Source organism: Falco rusticolus, chromosome Z (assembly GCF_015220075.1).
Source record: "Falco rusticolus isolate bFalRus1 chromosome Z, bFalRus1.pri, whole genome shotgun sequence".
In the NCBI taxonomy this organism is placed as follows: Eukaryota; Metazoa; Chordata; class Aves; order Falconiformes; family Falconidae; genus Falco; species Falco rusticolus.
The window spans coordinates 53,679,273-53,700,622 of record NC_051210.1 but is presented as its reverse complement, the minus strand read 5'-3'; the positions used below and the strand labels follow the sequence as shown (position 1 = coordinate 53,700,622).

Below are 21,350 nucleotides of genomic sequence, written 5' to 3'. Positions count from 1 at the left end.
CAAAGTATTACAAGAAGAGTAAATATAGTGGGTGAAATAGTCTATTCAGTGGAGTTGAAGTTAAGCTGGTAAGAAGAATCTAAATTATTTAAAATGTCTCCAATAAATACATCATTGCCACTGTACCGTGAAGAAAGCTTTAATCATTATAAGCACTTAGGAAGGTGTATCAGTGAAAAATTGATTAGATCATTTTTAGAGAAAGCTTTGTGGATTGGGGCTTGTGTAGCATATAAAGAAGGTTACCAGCCCAATATTCGCCTCATGGTTTATTATGTGTTTTGTAAAAATCCGTTTTCTCTTTACAAAGAAGAGAACTTATCATGGTTTCTCTTGACTGTTAGGTTTCACAACATGCTGTTCCACAGATGTGTAGTAAAAGGGTTTACCTGCTGTACAGGTGTAATGTGAATTAGGTGCCTCTTTTTTCCCTGTAATGATTACGTAGAGGAAGGACAACAATTTAACCTAATGGAATACTACTCCTCAAATGAAGACTTTGGAAGAATTTTAACCAAAGTAGATTTCAGATAAAGTGAAAATCACATTTTCATTAACAAAATCCAATGTGCAATGTACAAAATGTCCAAAATCTTCCAGCTGTCTTAAGCTTAATGTGTTCAGTATTGTAATACTGTAGTATAACAACTGACGTTTAGGTTGAGAAGGTATTTTTGTGGATAAGGACATGATTTCACATCTTGGAAGATACATCATTAGGTATAGTTCATTAAAAGGGAAAGATATGAATCACAAAGGCTTGACTCTGGATATACATCTTGGTGCTTAGAACTGTGGTACTAAGAAATATTAGTCCCCTTCTACTAGTCAAATAATAAGAGAAATCATCAATTTACTTTCTGTTACAGCAAAATATGATACTCTCTACAGAGTGAATATTTTTCTTATTTTTAAAAATCCAGTGATTCTGTGTGATGAAAGAGTGTAAATATTAATGATGCAGTATTAGAAAGACCCTTAAGGCATGTACTTGATTCTTAATGGCACGTGTTTCAAGAAGTGTTCTTAGGTACTAGCATAGATGTTAATGGGTCAATATGCTCCATGTTCAGAACATGAATTCTACAGTTACCTCAGTGAGAGTGTGTCCAGGGAAGGGCAATGAAGCTGGTGAAGGGTCTGGAGCACAAGTCTTCTGAGGAACAGCTGAGGGAACGGGAGTTGTTTAACCTGGAGAGGAGGAGGCTGGGGGGGGGCGTGGTGGTGGGTGGTGGTGGTGGGAAACCTTGTTGCTCTCTACAGCTGCCTGACAGGAGACTGTAGACGGGAGGGGGTTGGTCTGTTCTCCCAGATAAGAAGCAACAGGACAAAAGGAAACACCCTCAGGTTGCGCCAGGGGAAGGCTTCATTGGATATTAGGAAAACTTCATTCACTGAAAGGGTGGTCAAGCATTGGAACAGGCTGCCCAGGGAGGTGGTGGAAGTACCATCCTTGGAAGCGTTTAAAAAGTTCATAGATGAGGTGCTTAGGGACATGGTTTAGTGGTGGACTGGATAGTCCTGGGTTAATGGTTGGACTTGGTCTGAAAGTTTTTTTCCAACCTAAATGATTCTATGAGTCTGTGATTCTACTTAGAAGAAAAATGTTCATATTTCAAAATGTGCTTAAGTATGTGTCTAACTCTTAAAATGCATAGGTTGAGAAGCTTCTTGTATTCTGCTAAATTTTCCTGGATTGCAAAACGGGAACAATTAAAATTTTTTAATTATTATTTTTTAGCTCAAAATAGTTATTCTTTTTTTCCATTCAGAAATAGCAAGTGTTTGAAAAAAATTCTTTCAGCAGAGTATGTCTCTCCTAGGTAATTTTCTCATATTACAAATGTATCTCTCATTTAGTTATACCAATTAAAGTTGCTGAAACATTTTTCTTCCAATTCATTGCTATAAAGCTTGCAGCTTTTAATAAATGTTATTTTAATTGCTTACCTCCAGGCTGTATCATTGTTAGAATAAATAATAATAATAATAGTAATGCTGGTATTGATGATATTAGTAGTATCAAAGATTTGTGATAGAGTTCTGTTCCCTGAAATATTCTGATTTCTAATACTAATCTTTGATTGAAGAATATGTATCAGACTAATTCTACTGCATACAGAAAATAATTTCTTCTAGTTCAAAGACTGCAATATTTATCTATGGCAGCATCAATTGTATTTTACATGGTGATCCAAAAACTTCGATTTTTCATTTACTTTTAAAAGTATCAAAAGATGTTTCCAAAATTATTGCGATGCATGAAAGTATCACTGTATTTTAGTAGACAGTAGCATGTCCCTTTTCTGTCTGTCCCTAGAGACTTCTTCAACAGAATGACATTTAGTTTTGCTTTAGAGAGAATATTTCAGTCATTTTTTTGTCTTGCAAGCAGGAAGCTATATAACTGTCAGCTACAAGTCAGTCAAATGGGAAATGAAGAAAAAAAAATGTTAAAAACCATCACCACCACCACTAAGAACAAAAAATCCTCAAGATTACTTATCAAAGCAAAAGATATTTTTTTTTCTTGGCTCATTTTAGGGAATATGAGTGGAAATTGTTTTCAAAACGTACCTGCTGTTGTTGCCTGATATGATACTTCCAAATATTTCCAGCCTTCAGTGCCTAGAAGCCTGTCTTCCTCTATTGTTTGGCAAGCAGTAATATTGTTGAGCCCGATGTTTCTCCGTTACATTTCAGTCAGAAGTGTATGTTTTTAAACGCTTTGAAACTTGTAAAACATTCTGATATTTCTAATCCCGGTCTGTATTTTTAAAGTAATTTACAGTAGTTCTGTTAAAATGTGGTGGAAACTGATCAAAGATTACTGACAGGCAGAAATTCTGTGCCTCATTTAAACTTAATTTATTTTGAGTCTTTTCATATATTATTATCATTCCATCATAGAATGCATTTTATTTCTTGATGTATTTTATTCTTTGTTACTTCAATGCTGACAAACAATTATTTTCTTCCAAACCACTGGAAGCCTTGCTGTCTAATAGCAAAACCAGTAAACCTCTAAATTTTTGGTTTAACAGCCCTTTCTAATCAGTGTAGCAACATGGCTTGACTATGAAAAGATTTTGTGTTTAAATGAAGAGAAAAACCAGCACTGGTTGCTTTTGTTACGAATCTAATTAAGAAAAGTTAATATTACAGTGGACCATCTATGCACCTTTCCAGTATACAAAAGTATCTTAGTTGCTTTTCTGTTGCTGTCCATTGTGACTGATCAAGGACTCTCTGAATGAGACATACTGCTTCAGATAAGGTTAAGTCTTTTACAGAATATGTGTATATGTATGTATATACATGTTTTTTGAAAAAGGAAAATTCAGATCATATTTTGGGTAAGAACTATCATTAAAGACAGCTGCATAAAATTACAGTTTCTATGTTGATTTTTTTTTTCTCCTGTCTTGCATTAGGGGGCAATGTTGTGAATACACAGCATATTGATGTTGACACTGAAAGGAAACCAAGCATTTTTAATATGTCTTGGATGCCTTCTTTCCATTATGTATCTTACGTTTTTCAAGAGGAAGAGGAGTGGACTAGAAATGATGGGTAGAAATAGCAGATAAAGAATGCTATCTAGCACACAGAAAACTAGTTATTAGAAAAGCATTCAGTCTCTTGTGTTCAATTTTTCTATGATTAAACACCCTCCTTGTTTAAAAGGGGTGATGAAACTAGCTGTAGCAAACCAGAAGGCCAGGCTATGAATTTACCTTTTCTTTTTTTATATATCTGTTCACCTGAAAGACAACACTCTCAGTTTTACCATTTAACAGAGTCATTTGGCTGTAACACCAAGTTCTTTAAAAGTTTTTTCCTTTTGAGACTGTATGTTTTAGCCAGTCAGGTTTACGTGGCAAGGTGTGGGTAGTGTCGGGGGGCTGCAGCAGTGGCTTCCATGAGAAGGGATCAGGAGCTGGCCCACATGTCAGACAGAGCCGGGTCCAGCTGACTTCGGAATGAACCTGCTGCTGCCCAAAGCTGAACCCATCAGTGACTCTGGTGGCCCCTCTGGGATAACATATTTCAGAAAGGGTAAAAAGCACAGTGCAGCAGCTGTGAGAGAGAGGAGTGAGGAGAACGTGAGAGAAACATCCCTGCAGACACCAGAGTCAGGAGTGGAATTGAGCCTGGGAAAAAGGGGGTTGAGGGAAGCTGGCTTTAATTTTGTTCTTATTTTGCACTATCCTAATCTGTTATTAATTGGCAATAAATTAATTTCCTCAGGTTAAATCTGTGATGGTAATTGGTCAGTGATCACCCTGTGCTTGTCTCAGCCTGTGAGCTTTTTCATCTTATTTCTCCTCCTGTCCTGCTGAGGAGGGAGAAAGAGAGCAGATTGGTGGGCACCTTGCAGTCAGCCAAAGTTAACCCACCACAATAGTTTATGTGCTCTAGGCATATTGATTTACTTATTGCAATCTCCTAATACTAGGTATTTTTGAGCATTAGGGACAGTAACTTTAGTCTGAAAATTGTCTCAGCATCTAAAGTATGCCAAGTGAACACTCCTCTGCATTTTCAATGACCATAATTAAGAGTTTATTCAAATAAGTCTAAAATATTTCACTCATACGCATAATTTGTAAAGAAAACCAATGCAAACATTCTTGGGGGGGACTAAAATCAAGGACTAAAGCTGATGAGGGAAGTTCCTCATGAGATTTCAGGGTCTGCATTGCGCAGGTCAGATTATACATTTGTAACCCACCTTTCTAGACCTTAAACGTAATATTACCCTCTCCTGCTTGTGTCTTCCTCTTTGTAGAAAAACCTTGGCAAAACTATAACTTGATACGGTACTCATATGCATTTTGTTTTGAAGAGTTAGAAGCTAGGACTATACACCTGCAAAGACTTTTGGGTCAGACAGGTACTGCGTGAGTTATTTTGAAAAGAAACTTGTGATGCCACAGAAGGTTTGTGCAGTCTCTGGATTCAACATGGTATTGCACTATAAAAACCGGCTAACAAAGCTAAAATAAATGCAATAGTTTCTTCTTGGTCTTAACCTGTAGGAGTTAATCAAACAATGGAGTGTCCGTGAATACTTTTGTGGAATCCTAGTGTGTCACATTTGTTCAGATAGTGTCTTCTCTTGAAAGATCCTTACCCCCTGAAGAAGTGAGGGGAGAAAGGAAATTTTTGATCAAAGTAGAGCTGGTTTTCACATGTGGGATTTTTTTTTTGGACTTTCTTTACTGTAAACTGTGGCATGTTCTATTACTTACCATTTATAAATTCCTGTCTTCTCTTGAAGTGCACTTGTATGAAAGACATGGTGACGATATCTATGGACATCTTTGTGAGGAAGTTTCAACCAGACAGATACCAGCTGTGGAAACAGGGGAAGGATTTGTACACCATTGATCATACAAAACCAACTCCTGAATCAACACCTGAATTAAAGACCTGGCTACAGAGAAGAAGGAAAGCAAAGAAGTTTCCCCAGTGGTATTTCTGTTTTGTTATTTTTCATTTAATTGTCTTCACTGATGCCAGTTTTGTTTTTGTTTCTTTTGCCATTTTCTCTGATGTGTTATTTTAATTCATTTACTTCAGATGAAGTTTTTTTTTCTTTTTTTCTGTGTTAAAACGAACTTGGGGACAATCAAGTCTTTTTTTTTTTTTTTCAGAATGACCATGAAAAATTAATTTAACTTAGAGTTATGTGGATAGCTGAAGTTAATGAGTATGGAGAGCATCAAAATGCATTCCAGTGTGGTATTTAGAATCTTTCTTTAGTAGAGATTATTCCATGGAAATTTTCAAGTTGTGAGTGGTTACTGTTGTTTCTAGTGTCATCTGAAACCAGAATACAGGAGAGAAGTCTCTTAAGAGTTGAGGCAAAGGTTAAAATGGAAAGTTATCATAAAGCTGTGGCAGAATCCCAACAGCTGTGTGAAATCTCTAGCAATAGCCTTAGCCCTTACTACTATCTAACTCCAAGGAGCTGTCACTGCCTATTTGGCACACTCTTGCAGTACTGCAGTTGTGTGCATACTCTCTGTGTCTACCACAGGTCAATCACAGATCATAACTTAGTATGCTAAGGAAGGTCTAAATCTCAGTTGTTGGTGCTGACACCACCAAGAAAACCAGGAGAAATAAGTTTCTCAGCTTGTCACTGAAGCTATCGCAGCTTTGACATATTAAAGCAGTTTCATAGCTGGATCTATTTACTTGTGCGCATCATGTTTCTTGTTTGCATTGCACAAACATAACACTGATGCTTTCCTGTCTTACTTAACAGGATCTTTATGGATTTTCTTCTTCATTATCCAATAATGATCTACTTATTTTCTAGCCTACGGTGGGCAATTTTATTCGTATCTATTTCCTGCAGAGTGCAGTTTGCAGGGTTACAGATAATATTGAATTTTTTAAGACCTTCTTCCTTCTTCAAATTATTTTACAATATAGTTACTTTCTTAACTTGCTCTTAAACTGAATTTCCTCATTTTCTATATAAGTTAATGTATTTCTTGAGGAAAACAATAGGAAAGTCAACCTGTAAAGAAAAGGACCAACTGTCGCTGTAGTGGAAAGTTATAGCTGAGAAGTACCACACTGGGTTTGTTCTGGGTAAGAACATTCTTGGGGTAGAACAGTTCTTGAAGACAACTAGGGAAGCAGCTGGGCTGCCGGTTTGGTAGTATATGCATAACATTAACGGAGGCACAGAGAGAGAGAGAAATTCTGGTGTTTAGCTGTTTGAATGCCGTTTTGCCTTGTAGTGTTTTGCTGTATGCATTGTCCAGTGTAACTGCAAGTTCACATTTGGACCAGCAGTGATTCATTTGGTAGTACCCGTACGGGTAGCCAGTTTTAACTAAAAGCAAAGACATTGCAATTACTGTGTTGAAAGTTTTATCGTAGGAACATGTGGGCTGATTTCATGCACTTAGCTAAGCTCATAAACAGAGTTCCAATGCTGTTTAATTCTTGAGTTGGCTTTGGTTCAGGCATTGTAACAATGTGTGCGTCAAAAAAAGGACAAAATGTTTATTCACTTCGTTTCTAGTGTAACGTGTCAATTGAAATTGTCATAATTTTGATCATGGGAATAATACAGGTTTCAGCAGAGTGAACATAGAAATACCATATATGGAAATCTTCATGAATATGGTAACAGGGAAAGCTTAAAACTGACATTTACGGCTGAAATACTTCGCTATGATAGAACACCTAATGACTCTACGTAAACAGTAATAATACTTGCTGTTATATTACAGTGTGAACTGATGGATGTCTCGTAGTCTGGCAAATTTTCTGGAAATTACTATTTTATGGAAAGGGTGTTGAAAGATTGGGGGACATACTGTAAAATGTAAGTGGAGGCAAAATGTTTTCTGGAGATGTCTGTAGCCTAAGATGCAAAACCTTTTTAAAACTCCTGGTTCACCTGCCATAGTGGGGCTTTTATCCCTAGTGTGTTATGAGCTTTGAAACTTGTGTGATGAAGCACATAAAAATCTCCTTGCATGTCACATAGTTGAATTTGAAACTGGACTAATCTCTAGTTACTTTTATCCCAAGCACATAAATAAAAAACTGGTTTATGACAGATGATGCCATTTCTCCTGCTTTGGCCTTTCCCTTCTACTTCTGAGGGTGAAAAAACTTATGGTGAAGCTTTGATTTCAGCTTTGTTTTTTACTCAGCATTATGAAATGTATTGCTTGATTTTGTAGCCATTCCAAATATTTGGTGATCAGAATTTTTCCTTCTTTCAGATGCTTTTTATTTGTGTAAAATGTACATAAAACTTACAAGATAATCAAACAGACCTGATTTTACAAGGGTATTCAGACTAGTGTTTTAGTTGCATTGGGGTTTTGGAAATCCCGCCTGATCTTAGTGCAACTGAGAATGTTTTGTCTTCATGACTTTTGTAACAGTTACTCTCTTTCAGGTTCAAAAGAATGATTCATTAAAGGGCTGGCTTGGATGATGGTTAAGTAATAGTTACTTAAAGGTTATTTTACAGTTTAATAACTTTTCTGTAGAACGGTGATAAAAGATTAGAAGGTTAAATCCAATCAATTGTTAATCTATCACTTAATAAATTGTAAACACTATCTCAACACAAAAAGATGAAAAATTGTCATTTTTTTACTACTTTAAGCAGGTGAAAGGGACATATATATTGGTAGACGTTTTATCTTATCCAAGACAGACATTCTTCTCTGACAGCAATATCTCTTATGGCAGCTTCCAGCATACCAGATCTCGATCTAAAAAGCTTAAAACTCCAGAGGACAAGAGAGTATCTGCTGTGGTAGCTGGTGCAGAAATCATAGTGACTGAAGCAACTACTGATGGTTCCAAGGTCAGTGAAGAACCTGGGAAAAAAGTGAGACTGGTAAACACAGGATTGCCTTCTGGGGAAGAAGAAAACAGCAGCAGAATGCAGCTGGATCAACATTTATTGGATAATGTCAAGGTTGCAGGTGAGATAAGGACTGGTTATGTTTCACATGTAAGTTGTTGGCTGTTGATACTCTAATACCACAAATCAGTTGATGTTAAAACATAGTATTAGCCTAAGTAGCGTACTAAAATGCTTACGTATAAAGTTATGCAGAGAGATTGATATTCATTGATAAGATTGATATTCAGTAAGAATGAGAAAATGCCCAAATTAATATTCTGAGCCAAGAGTAATATCACCTAAACTGTTTTAATGTAGTGATTTTTAAAGGGGAAAAAAAGGATGAGGTTTTGTAAATTGTATTTCTTCAATAGATTGATGTGTTTTACAGCAATTTTTTTTTTTGATGCAGAAATGATACAGAATCTCTTAATACTTATGCAAACAGTATGGAATATATATGCTTTTGGATGCTACATGTATTTACGTGAAAAATGTGGCATTTTACAAGTGATCTATACTTGTGCATAAAAATGCTGTATTTTGAGACTCCGGATTTCTTGTCACTTCCAATTGAGCTGTCGGGCTGTCTGACAGTGCAGGTAACAAAGGCCTTGCCAAGAGAAAGATGTTCCCCGCACCCCCCCCCCGATATTTTATACTAGTGTACTTGGTCTATTCTGGACTTTAGTTCTTCTGGTTCACATTTCATTGTAGTTCAGGTGTAGTTTCATATTCCTGTTCAGAAAGGCAAACTGCAATTTTAGCTTTGAAGCCTGTGAGCAGTCCCAATTGGTTTCATATTGATTCTGACAATTTCCTAGCTAACTGTGATTGTGGATATTAATGGTTATGTTTGTGGTTATTTGGAGGTGGCAAATGCTAGAATTGTTCCACATAAAGATAACAAAGTGAGTATTCTGGTACGGAAGCTTAGAACTTCCTGCATACAAATCAGTTGGTGCTCTATCAAAGCCTTTCCTAGTATGTTCTAATGACTTTTTTTTTTTTGTTACAAGATGCTATTCTTTTACAGCTTCTTCCAACTTTTAATAAAAGTTTGGAGTGTTCATGACCACTGAGAAACTAGGAGTTAGTTAGCAGCCATCTTGTGTTTATTGACAAGAAAAGGAAAAGTAGAGAAGAGTGGAGAGCTATCCTCTTTCCTTTGTGCTATTAAAGGGTGGTGCCTGGACCTTTTTAGATATGATGGTGGAAGCTCCAGTACACAACATTGGCGACAACCGTTTGTCTTGTGTTATCTCTGGCTAGTATGTCCATTATGCTTGGTTGAGGGAGTTTTCTTTGTATCCAGTGATTATGTTTTGGTATTGGCTTTGTGTTAGTGAATTTTATATTCATTTGAACTGAAAGGGAATTTTTCAGAAAAAGAAGTTCAAATAACCATTGTAAAGAAAGAATAGGAAGGGACCTCACAGAGACTGTTTTCTTTAATGCCTTGTATATTCTGCTGATCCACTGTTGTGTGTGCCATAGAGTTCTTCAGAACTTTTTTTTTTGGTGACTTCTCTAACCCGTTGTTCTGTCTATCCCATGCAAACATCAGCAGATGAAAAATTTTAATAAAGTAAAATCCATGCATTTTCACCCTTCAGCATCACTGAAATATAAAATTATGCTAATTGTTGAAATTTAGAATTATGCCAATTGCTTTTCATTTTTAGACCAGTTTTTTTCAAAATATTCTTGATATCTATCTGAAATATATTTTCATAATTATAAACAATTACTCTTTGTTTATTTTTAAAACAGGCATAATAGGTATAAAGTTCAATGCACCAAACTTTTGTGGTTTTTATTCCAACTAGTTACAGTGCTTGTGGGATGTCACAGTAAACAAACTACCTGAATATTATTTTGGATGAAACAAAGACCTGTTGTAATTCAAATACAAAACACTGAATCAATGATTAAAACTAGATTTCACACTCCAAACTTACATTTACATTTAATATATTCTTTGATCAAACGTATGTTTGTGTGTGTCCTTCTACTACATGCTTTTTCGTATGATTTCTAAGCGAGAAACCATGCTCTGAATTTGAGTAACTCAGGTTGTTCTGAAATGAAAAACAGTAATATAAAGTGAGATCTATTAATAAATCATATACTTGCTCTGTAGGAAACATCCATTCAGACTCGTTTTCGGGCTCTTTTCCTGTACTGGAGAAAACAAAACTGGAAGATGAGGACAGGACAGATTCCAGTCATCCTCTGTCTATATTTGAAGATTCTGTGGTGTGCGTGCCCACTTCTGATACCTATAGAAAAGAAGAGAGTTTGAAATCTCCAGATCCGCCTGTTTCATCTATACCATACCATAAGTCAGAGGGACAAGCTTCTGAAGCAGAAAACTCAGATAAAGAGGAAAATGTCTTGATAGAGGATGATGTCAGTGGCCTAGAAAGCTGTGGAAGTAGCTTGGAACATGGAGAAGTGCCTGCTGTAAAAAAGGATGAAGTTGATGGCAAGGAAACATCCAGTGTATGTGAAGCAAATTACATCATTATAGTAATATATTCCTGATTTAATGGAATGTGAATGAGCATTCTTCTAATGAGACCTGATATCCATATTAAAGCATTTAAGAATATGCATTATTTTAATCAGATGCTAATTTGAACATGCTTTGAAGTGTTCAGGCAAGAGTGGGAATTTGGAACCAGAAGCAGAATTTTTCTGGAGCTTACTCATTGACATATTTTTCCTATGATTTTAGATATGTAGTAAATTCACTTTATATCTGTGAATCCAAACTGTCAGCAGCTATTCTCAAGCTGTTCCCATGTTCACTGCCTGCCAGTATGAGCAAGGCTATCAGCTTTAATTATTGCTATTGACATGAAATTGAAATTATTAGAGATGAGTGCTGCATTTGGAATGATGTATTTCTTTCAAAAAAATGGCAGTCTTGACTGAGTCTTAAGGGGAGTTAACGTTATGCTGATAAAATGTCAGCAGAATGGGTTGATTCTGAGATACTTACTGTCCAAGGACAGAACATATTGATGTGGAAGCACATGGTAATTCATTTTTTGGTTTGATGAGGAAATGAAGTGGATGAAGGAAAGCTGAGGAGCATCTCTACATCAGGTTAGACGGAAACAAAGTTTGCTATCATTCTATTATATTATCTGACATGGTTTATGAAATCTTATGGACTTGCTTGCTTCTGTTGAAACTGTATCCATGGTATTGAAGTTAGAGAAAGTGAATCTTCAATGGGTATAGCCATTGAATCTTCATGGGTATAGCACAATAATACAGACAGTATGATTTCAGGGTGTGAAACTCGCTGTTCTTAAATTTTGGAAATGGCCAAAAACGTGTAAAGGAAACACTTGAAGAAAAAGATGCTTTTAATAAAAGTAATACAGATTTTAATTTTTAAGTAGTAGGTTTAGTAATGTTTTATCATTGGGGCACCTGCAAACTTACATTCTTTTTTTAACTCTTGCTTCTCTGCTATGAAGGGTGGGCAGCTTTGACTTTAGGAAGCATCATGAATAATTAAGCTGTGATGATCGTCACAGTAGCTGTCTGAATTGAGGTCAATCCCAGTTTGACAGAGAGAGAGCATTAAATCCACTGCCATATTGCCAGGTTTAGTGGGAAATATATTTTAGAGGCCAAAGTAAAATCATGCTGACCCTTTCACACACATGAACTGTGCACTAATGATTTTTTTTGCAGTGTTGTGGGTTTTAATAATCTTGGCTCCAGCCCTTCCACTGCAGTAATAAGGAACACTATAAACATCTCCTTGTTTTAATCATCATGTATTAAAGATTATATTTATCTCTTTCTGTGCCTTTCAGCCATTTATATATGAAGTTTCAGATATCCTCCAGTATAATTGCATAATCTTTCTTTCTGTTAAGCGAAGAAGTGTTTTGTACAGATGCAATTAAAAAGTCTGATCTTTCCATTTTTACTTAGTAACTTTTTCTAGATCATAAACCTGTCCTCTGCTTCAACCACATCTTCGTCCCTCTGTTTATCACAGTAAATACGATGTTGTTTTGTAATTTACTTCCATTTTATAGTAGTAATTTTCCACTCTCAAATCAGTCAAGGGGCATGTGTGTAACATGCTAGGTTAGACTGAGGGCATTGAGGAGCAGAGTGCTGTGGTCCATAGGAATCGTGTGAGACCATCCTTCTCACCCATCTCCCAGTGTGCTTGCCCTTCCTCTGCTCTTGAACCTCCAGATACCATCATCAGCTGGTTTACTTCATGGGTCCCCCATGGCAGTCAAATCTGGAGTTGTGAAAGCTGCACTTATGGACTCTGTAGAATTGGCTTTAGTTGAAGCTTGGATAAGTTTAAGCTAAATGTACGTAAGGGTGCTTGAGGGAGGAATTTCCTCATATCCCAGATCAACATGTTAATCGCATATCAGGACTCTTAATCTCAACTCCAGATATTTTTTTTTCACTTCCTCAGGAATTTTGCAGTCTTTTAAAAATGAAATCAGTTCCCAGCCATGGTTAGTGGCTGTATTATACTTCTGGGTTTGCAGAATTTTTTGGACTGTCTTCCTTTCAAACACTGCCTCAGCAAACCAGGACTTAGTTTAATTTGGGAAGGGCTGCAGTAACTTATACCTCAAGCCATTTGTGTTTGACAAGGAATGCTCTTTTTAAAGTCTATATTCTGAATTAGAGACAAACGTGCAATTGGTACACTAAAGGCGCTTCAGGTAACCTAACAGTATTTACAGAATTCATGTTCATGCTTGTTTACAGAAGAATGTTTTTGTTCATTAGAATTTACTTCGCAGAATTACATAGTTAGTTGTGGTTTTTTTCCTTTTCAGTTAGCAGAAGTTGAAAGAAAGCAAATGTCTAAGAGTTGGCGTCATCCACTAAATAAACCCCCAGCTAGGTCTCCAATGACTTTGGTTAAACAGCAAGCAGCTAGCGATGAAGGTGAGTGTACTATTTGACACATTTTTCTGATGATCTTTCTCTGTATTTATGAGACCATATATAAAGGCATTTGCAAAAAACAACCAAGATGAAATAATTTCTTTCTGTATGGGAAATGTAAACAGTGAGGCCTCTGAATGCACAGACAAGTCACGTATCATTCTTCTAAAAACATTGGATCTATCTTTGCAAAAAGCTCTGAACAATAAGACATCATTTAAAACAAGTACATTCACCAATCAAATGTTCGTTATTAGATCTCACAGCAATTGCATTTAAGATCAAGTTTTGAATTGTGTAAACAGATAAAAGTGGCATAAGAATCCTTTGAATACAAATCTTAGGTATAGGCCATAGCCCCCTATGCTGCCTTAAAGCTACTTTTTACTTGTTTGTTTTTTGGTAAATGTTATACATTTATTTGGGAGTTATGTCTCAAGAGACTATAGTTCTTGTCAAGAAAAAGGCTACAGGCTTCTGGGTATCATCAAAAGCTTTCTTAAGAGTCTGTACATATGTCTTGATTTCCGGACTTTTGCTTAGTTTCATATGGAAAGAATGATTATCTCTCCCTGCAGTTTTGGTAATTCTATTTTTCTGTTCTAATTTAAAATAGTCACTTAAAAACTGATACTGATGCATATGACATGTACTTGTCTTACATCAACTTTGATCAAACATCAAGTAGTTTGCAACTACTTTCTAGTGCGCAAGATGTTAAAAGTAAGTACCATATTTTCACAAACATAAAAAGAGGTGGAAACACATACTTCTGTTTTGAGACATAATGCAAAGAACTGGTGTGTACTAGAAACTAGCAGTCTCCTCTTTATCTCTCCATCTGAACAAATCTTGAGAAATTTCCTTAGAGCAGTTTTCTTCTTACTTTTAAGTGGCACAAAGCAACTGGGAGCAGTTAAATGGCCTTCCTGGGAATGTGTAACACTGAGCTTCTGATTTGGCATTTAGTTGCTCTAAGTAGCTTTGTAAAATTTTATTTTAGTGCTGAGTAGTGACCACAAAATTCCATTGTTTCACTTAATTGCGTAAATAAGAAGCATAATGTTAGGCAATTGTTTTGAGTATGTTTGTCCAGATCTTCACTATAAATTGCAGATATGCATGTTATTGTATAATGTATGGTACCTTCAGGCACTTCAAGCCATAGAGTGAAGCAGAAATCAAGAAAAACAAACTTGGCCTTAAATAATGATGGTAAGTGACAATGATGTATAGAACAGAGTTATGTACAAAATAAGTTAATATATTCTGCAGCCATGGAATGTAGTCCTCTGTAAACGGATACCACAGTGATCAAAACCATTAAAACAATACTTAGAACTTCTCAGATGCTCTTTTTGTGAGCTGACGTGGGTGCTTTAAGTTTAGAAAGCCACTGTCTTGTGCAGACAGGCTAGAAAAATTAAGAAACTTACCCAAGGTAGGGACTTGCTTCTCTGAAGTAAATAGAAAAAGTAAGTCTGCTTTAACCAGCAATCACATATACAGCCAGCCAAAGTCGATAAATAAAGCAACTTTATTCTACCAAATGTGGCTTGTGAAGCTTATCGAACAACAGTTCTATCCATCAAAGAAGGAAAACAAATACATTCCTTTTTCATATTGCCTTAGCATTTTAGTTCTGTAATGCATAGTTTTTTCAGGTACTGTTTTCCAGAATCTTTTCAGTTACAGAACTGGAGATTGGTCCTCACACTCTTGTAGACACTTTGGTAGTCTGCATAGTGCAGAATGGAGCTGATACTGTATCTGTGGCTACAGGTCTAATTCCAGCATTGCTGTGTGCTTCAGTGTTTGCCTGCACTTTGTATTTGCAATTTTCTTGGAGCTCTTCTTTTCTACTTTAAGTGATACAAGTCCTGTTGGACTTTGTGATCCCCAGCCCCCCCAAGTTATTACCTCTAGTCACAGTATCTGTTTCTTGTAGCTACAGATAAACTTTCTTGGCTTCAGAGAGAGACGACATGACTGTTAAATGATTCTTCTGCTTATAACTAAGGAGTATTATGCTTTCAGTTAGCACCAATTTAGGCATTGAGCTGGGTGCTGTAATCTTAACTGGTCCCTCGTCAGTGCATCTCCCTCCTTGGTCCAAGCCTAAAGTAAATGATTTCTGTCTTCTGCCTCAATAGTTTGGGAAAGCCATACTCTCTCTTTCTTTTTTTTTTTAATCTAAGCTGCAGTTTTGCCAGGCATGATACTTCAATTAGCTGTTAAGCATCTCTCTGAAAATTAGACAGCTTAGGCCCATGATCTGTATCCTACATGGATATGTTTGGATACCTTGAGGGCTAGACAGAGCATATTTCAGAAAATGTTATGGTAATTTACACAAAAATGGATGGTATTAATATTAAGATCAATCTAGTAAAGGAATTAAAGATCTAAATATGTGGTAGGTTGCAGTGAAATTGCTCTTTTTAAATTATATTCCTTTTGCCTGCTGATACTTTTTCAACGTTATAGTTAAAACATGGTGTAAAATTCCTATTTAAGCATGGATTGTGTATGATATGATCTGTCTAGATGATGATGTGATGACACTGGTTTGCTAATCTCAAGGATTCTGCTCTTCATTTGCTGTCCTATCCAGTATCTTGTCAGCTTCTCGGTGTCTTTTCTTGTGAATGTGAAATGTGAACTTTTAAATGTGAGAGTAGCAACATTGCAACAAGAAGTCATATACTTTCCAGTCTTTCCTCTTTACATGATGATTGTCCTTGTAGTAGATAAGGGTGTATTTTTGGAAATACATATTTTTTTAAATTTTGGAAAGAAAACTTTGTCTTAGAATCATGTCAAGTAGCTGTTATGTACCTGTCTGCTTATTGATTGAAGGAAATAATTAAGAGTTTTATTGGATATGGCAGTTATTGGTATTTCCTAGCTTGAACTGGAATTTGATATTATTTTCATGTGTCTGTTACTCATTGTGATCTAATTTATCAGCATGTTTTTGTGACAACACCAGAAGAGAAACAATATATTTTGTGTGAGCAGAATGTTTACATCTAAAGAGATTGAAGAACTGCTGAGGGAGACTGGCTAACTGAAGCCTCATTAGCTTTCCTGACACTTGCTGGCATGTGAGTTAAAGATCTGTGGCTAGATGAATGCCAGTCAGAGGAGATTTTTCAGATCATGTTCAAGAATGTTGTCAGGTATCAGGGAATAAAATCAGCATCAATGTACTAATGACTGTATTCCTCTTTAAGAAAGTGCTTCACCCATATTCTGGAGTTACCAGAAATGTCATTCAACATGCATATTTACTCAGTTCTTGTTCTCTGTGCTTTTTGAACGAAAATGGTGCCAGCGATGACTATGATACTAGTCTCTTGTTACTGTGCTTTTTGAGTTAATCTGTTCCTTTACAAGAAGGATTTGTGTATTGATACATTAGTTTTTATTTTCATTTGAGTCCAGTAAAATCATAAATGTAAACAAAATTGAGGAAGAAGATAATATGTGCTACTGCTGTTACAAAAAATTAAGAAATTGGGGCTTTATAGTTCATCTGCAGATTACGTCAGTTTCCACAAGTTGCACAGTCTGTAGCCATTTCTAATACAGATAATTTATATTCAAATTAATATATTTGAAGCCCTTCAGATGCTAGGGTTCGGTTAGGAAGTTTCTGTGAATAGAGGTGATCAGAGGCTGTTAATAATATGAAGACAGCATTCTTTGACACTGTCAGCCATTTCAGAGTCATAGTTTGCAAACAGAATACTATCATATTCAACAGCATGCGTGAATCTTAGCAGAGACGTTCTGGATTTGCTATTAATACGAAGTCATTCTGCAGAAATTCATTTTTTGCACAAGATCACTTAGACATCGAGTTTTGTGTTTTTGTCACTGCATATGTTTCTTTATGTGTGTGTCTTTGTGATCTGAATGTTTGTTCTACAGAAAAATGATTGGGTTAATTGTTTCTTTGTGGTCTGTTGGTGTTATTTTTTTTTTTTTTCATTCTCCCTGAAGCATTTCCCTATGTATGTCTGACATCTGAGTCTCCCTTATTATGGTTGTTTTTGTTGAATTACTGCCTAGAGGACTGAGCAATGAGGAGTACTGGGGACTGGGGAATCAATCCCAGAAATTATAGTTCAGGCTGCCGGTTTAGAGAAGTGCAGCAATACAGCCCAAGCTGTATGTCACACTCAAAATACTAATAATTTTTATGTAATGAACCTTGGTCTTATGCTCAATGTGGTATATTAGCTTGTGGTAATATTATTCTTCTGTATTTAATGTAGTTATATTTCTGCTCACTTAAGCAATAAAAAAGCAAATTCAGCAGAAGGAGCAAGCACACTGACTCTGGATGCACATTGATTTGTCCCAGAGACTTCTTTGCAGCAGTATTTGGGCATGCAACATTAGAAACTGTTTTTAGATTCAAGTTGACTAAAATTTCCCATTGCTTTAAATGATACAATAATAGTGTATAGATTGAATTCAGTATAGGTTTTTTGTAAATGGTTTTTAGTGTTTTAAGTATTATTCAGAAGTTCAAAGTTATTTTGCTTTTGGTTACTTTGTAAGGTAAGGAAACAAAGAGAGGAAACTATTGTCAATGGATAGAGTGGCTTGGACGAGAGTTTGATTAGTGGAAATTGCTAGTTATACAGCTGTGGTTTTCCTCCTGCTATGATATAAAATAAAGCTCCTTTGGTTTTTATGTTCATTTTCATCTTCCTGTGAGATGTGCTTGATCTGATACTGGTAGTCATAACATGTATGGCATGTTCAGTAATGTAATAAATAGGTTTAACATGCTGAAATAGGGGAAAATTACATCTGTAGATGCAATTATGATTCTTTTGCTTCAGAGCTTAAAATGCCAGATGCTGCTTGAAGATTCTTACTTATTTCAGAAAGAAACATGAACTCTCTTTTTCTGGTGTTAGGATGTAGAGAATGATGTGTTAACCAATTGATAGAGGCATGTTTATTTTTGCCATGTGAGTATTGTAATTTGCAGTATTGCTTTCACTCCCATACTGTATTGATCTGATCTTTGAGTGGAGTTTTGTTTCTTTAAAATGTTTTGCTCTTGTGTGGTTATGAGTTAATTAAGTACAGAATTTGCATTTTTCATACTTCATCACCTAGCATCAGAAAAGACCATCACTATATAACACTTGCAATGGTATTGCTACGCTAGAAAAATGTGTTTTATCTCCTTCCTCTGGTAACTACATTGCTGATCTGTTTACATTCAATTTTCAAGATTTGATTACCATAATTAATAAAAAGTTCTTGTACATAAGTAGCATGTGGTATCCTGAAGACTCAAAAAAACTTTACAAAACTGTGGTAGGATCTCCAGTAGGTCTTTAGGAAAGGAAGCTGTTGAAAGGTCAAATCTAAGCTTTTCCTGAATGTCCAGTACCTTGTGGGGCTAGCAGCTGATCTCCAGAAATGACAAGAACTGACAACTCTGCTTATTGCCACTGGCAGCTCTTGTCCCTTGACACCTTTCACAAGCAGCATTTATCTGCCTTAGAGTGAACACCTACAAATGCCAGGATCTAAGAGTAGCCATTATTTTGATTCAAGATGGGAATACAAACCAGTTCCTCTAACGTTTATGCCTCATTTGCTGGACAGCGGTATATGTAGCGATCATTAAGACTCATTGTCCTCTAGGTGAACCTTACAACTCTAATTGTGCAGCTTTCTTAACATTAAAATATAATATTTTACCTCTTAAAGGAGTGGATAGAATTGCAGTCTCAGATACAGAGGCATGTATAATTTCTCATTATCAAGTGTGTCAAAATGAAAATGGATTTCCTACTGCATTAGTGTGGCCTCTCAACAGCCTTCTCAAGGATAGCTATGGAGTCAGTAGGCAAACTGAACGTGACGTTTGCCAAGGAGACAAATGTCTCTTCTATAAGGTTATCTTCTGGAGTTGAGCTTCTCTTTCTATAATTATTGTCCAAAGAGAAACACAGAAAAGGTATGACTTGCATTTAACAAGCATTAGTTCCCTGAGATATTGGTACAGAGGATTACCTAAGAAATTATCCTATTTCCAAGATATTATAGTAGTAAGTTGTTTTTTTTTAATAATAAAAAAAATCTAGCCCGTAAAGTTGTCATTGCCTTTGTCAAAATCTGAACCTCCTTTGTAAACCATCGGTATTGGAAGTGACGTGCTTTTAGTGCCAATAGGGTTTTACTAAATGCTTTTTCTTGGCTGAGAAGTGCGTATTATATGTATTTTTTTAAAATGTACAGAATAATTACACTTAAGAAACTGATCCCTGAGGGAGTTTTAATGCAATTGTTGTCTACTATATGGAGTGTTTATGGGAAATTTTGGTGATCTGTGAAGGAACTGTAGCCTCAAGCTATTAATTTATAATTCCAATTCAGGCATTGATTTGTCTTTTGAATTTGGACCTGTGATATAGTCTTTCTGTTTTGCATCAGCTGTACTTAATTTATGAAGATAAGTAACTACCTGAGGCCTTGGTTTGGTGGAAAACTTCAGTGCAATCTTAACCGTAACCATTGAAGTAACCTCGTTCCTCAAAATTTCACTCGTGTATTGCCCAGAGGCACTTGGGCTGGAATGGTATATTGACATAGGTTATATTTGTGCTGCCTGAGAGAGATAAAATAGCCATTAAGTGTGTTTTCTCCACTTAGTACTGGTTTTTGTCTCTGGTGTAGCGTAAGTTGATAGTATGTGTGTGAATATTCTCTGTAATATTTCTAAGACACTCTAACAGGATCATACTTGGATATTTATTTCACTGTGTAGTACTCAGAAGAATGGTCAATAAAGATACCTTGTAATTTCTAGAATAAGGAAGAAGTAATTCTGTCATATCTCAGTGACTGTTTTTTATTAATAGGCAAGAGATGCCTGAAGACTGGGAGAAAGTTTTCTGTATTTTTCCACTTTTGTACAGATGCACGTATTGAGAAGTAGGTTGGATAAGTTTTCTAGAGTGTTTTAGAGAATAATAATAATAAGATTGTGTGCTAGCTTTGAAATTCTTAGAAGGCAGAAAGAAAATGAGGCAGAAAAATCCTACTATGCTAATACTTTTTGTTGATAATATGATACGTGTTTATTAACTCTGGTGGGAAATTGACAAAGGTAGGAACCACGCCAGTGTTGGTTCTCAGGGGTCAGCCTTTAAGTTTCCAGGGCTTCACGATACAGTTCTGGATTCCAGAATCCAGTACTTATTTTAAATAAAGAGGAAGAAGTCACTAGAATATTGTTTTTATCCTTTATGTAGAGAAGTGTATGTATTTAATTGAATCCTTTATGATACTGTGGTTTTACATTGTTGACAATATATGTACTAAATACTGGGGTAAAGATACACATGATCAGACCCTCAGGTTGAAGTATTTCTCAATTATGTGAAATAAATGTAAAATGAAATATGTATTTATGTTACCAAAATCTCGGAATGAAGAACTTATCGACACCAATGTGATGTAGATAAGCAGACACTTCTTTATTGATGGCCGGGTGCGTGAGTGACTCCTCTCACGATCAACGCACACCAAGCTTCAAAATCAGATATCATATATAAAACTTATTCATACATATTCATTAAATATTCATGCATATCAATTTCCCATAAATCATTAACATATTCTCCTCCCATATCCGATTCTGCGCAATAGAGCTTAGAAAGGTCCAGAAATGGGTCTGGGGTACGATTTGGGTAGGTGGTATATGAGTCGGTGGTCGCGATCTCCCCCTGCCGGAATTACGTTTACTAAAGTTCACGGTTTCTTGGCAGGCAACTACAAGCGTTCCAGTCGATCTTCCCAAGTCCTTAATCTCATATTCTGACATCTCAATACACTTTCTATATACAGAAGCTGGTCATACAAGAACCTTTCAATCCCTAAATTATTACTTAGTTTCAACAATGATTCCTGCCCTTCTTCTGGCCTTGTGCAGATGTACAGAGGGTCTCATAACAGCTTT

The 21,350-nt window shown here is 36.1% G+C and overlaps 1 protein-coding gene across 2 annotated transcripts in view; it reads left to right on the top strand.

The window, feature by feature from the left end:
- KDM4C (lysine demethylase 4C) overlaps nucleotides 1–21,350 on the top strand; it is a 275,997-nt gene that overhangs the window by 132,905 nt on the left and 121,742 nt on the right. For both annotated transcript variants that reach the window (XM_037373478.1, XM_037373479.1), the window contains exons 9-12: nucleotides 5,285–5,478; nucleotides 8,239–8,477; nucleotides 10,542–10,903; nucleotides 13,240–13,351. In XM_037373478.1, coding sequence (XP_037229375.1) covers nucleotides 5,285–5,478; nucleotides 8,239–8,477; nucleotides 10,542–10,903; nucleotides 13,240–13,351 — 907 coding nt within the window. The remainder of the gene's footprint in view (nucleotides 1–5,284; nucleotides 5,479–8,238; nucleotides 8,478–10,541; nucleotides 10,904–13,239; nucleotides 13,352–21,350) is intronic.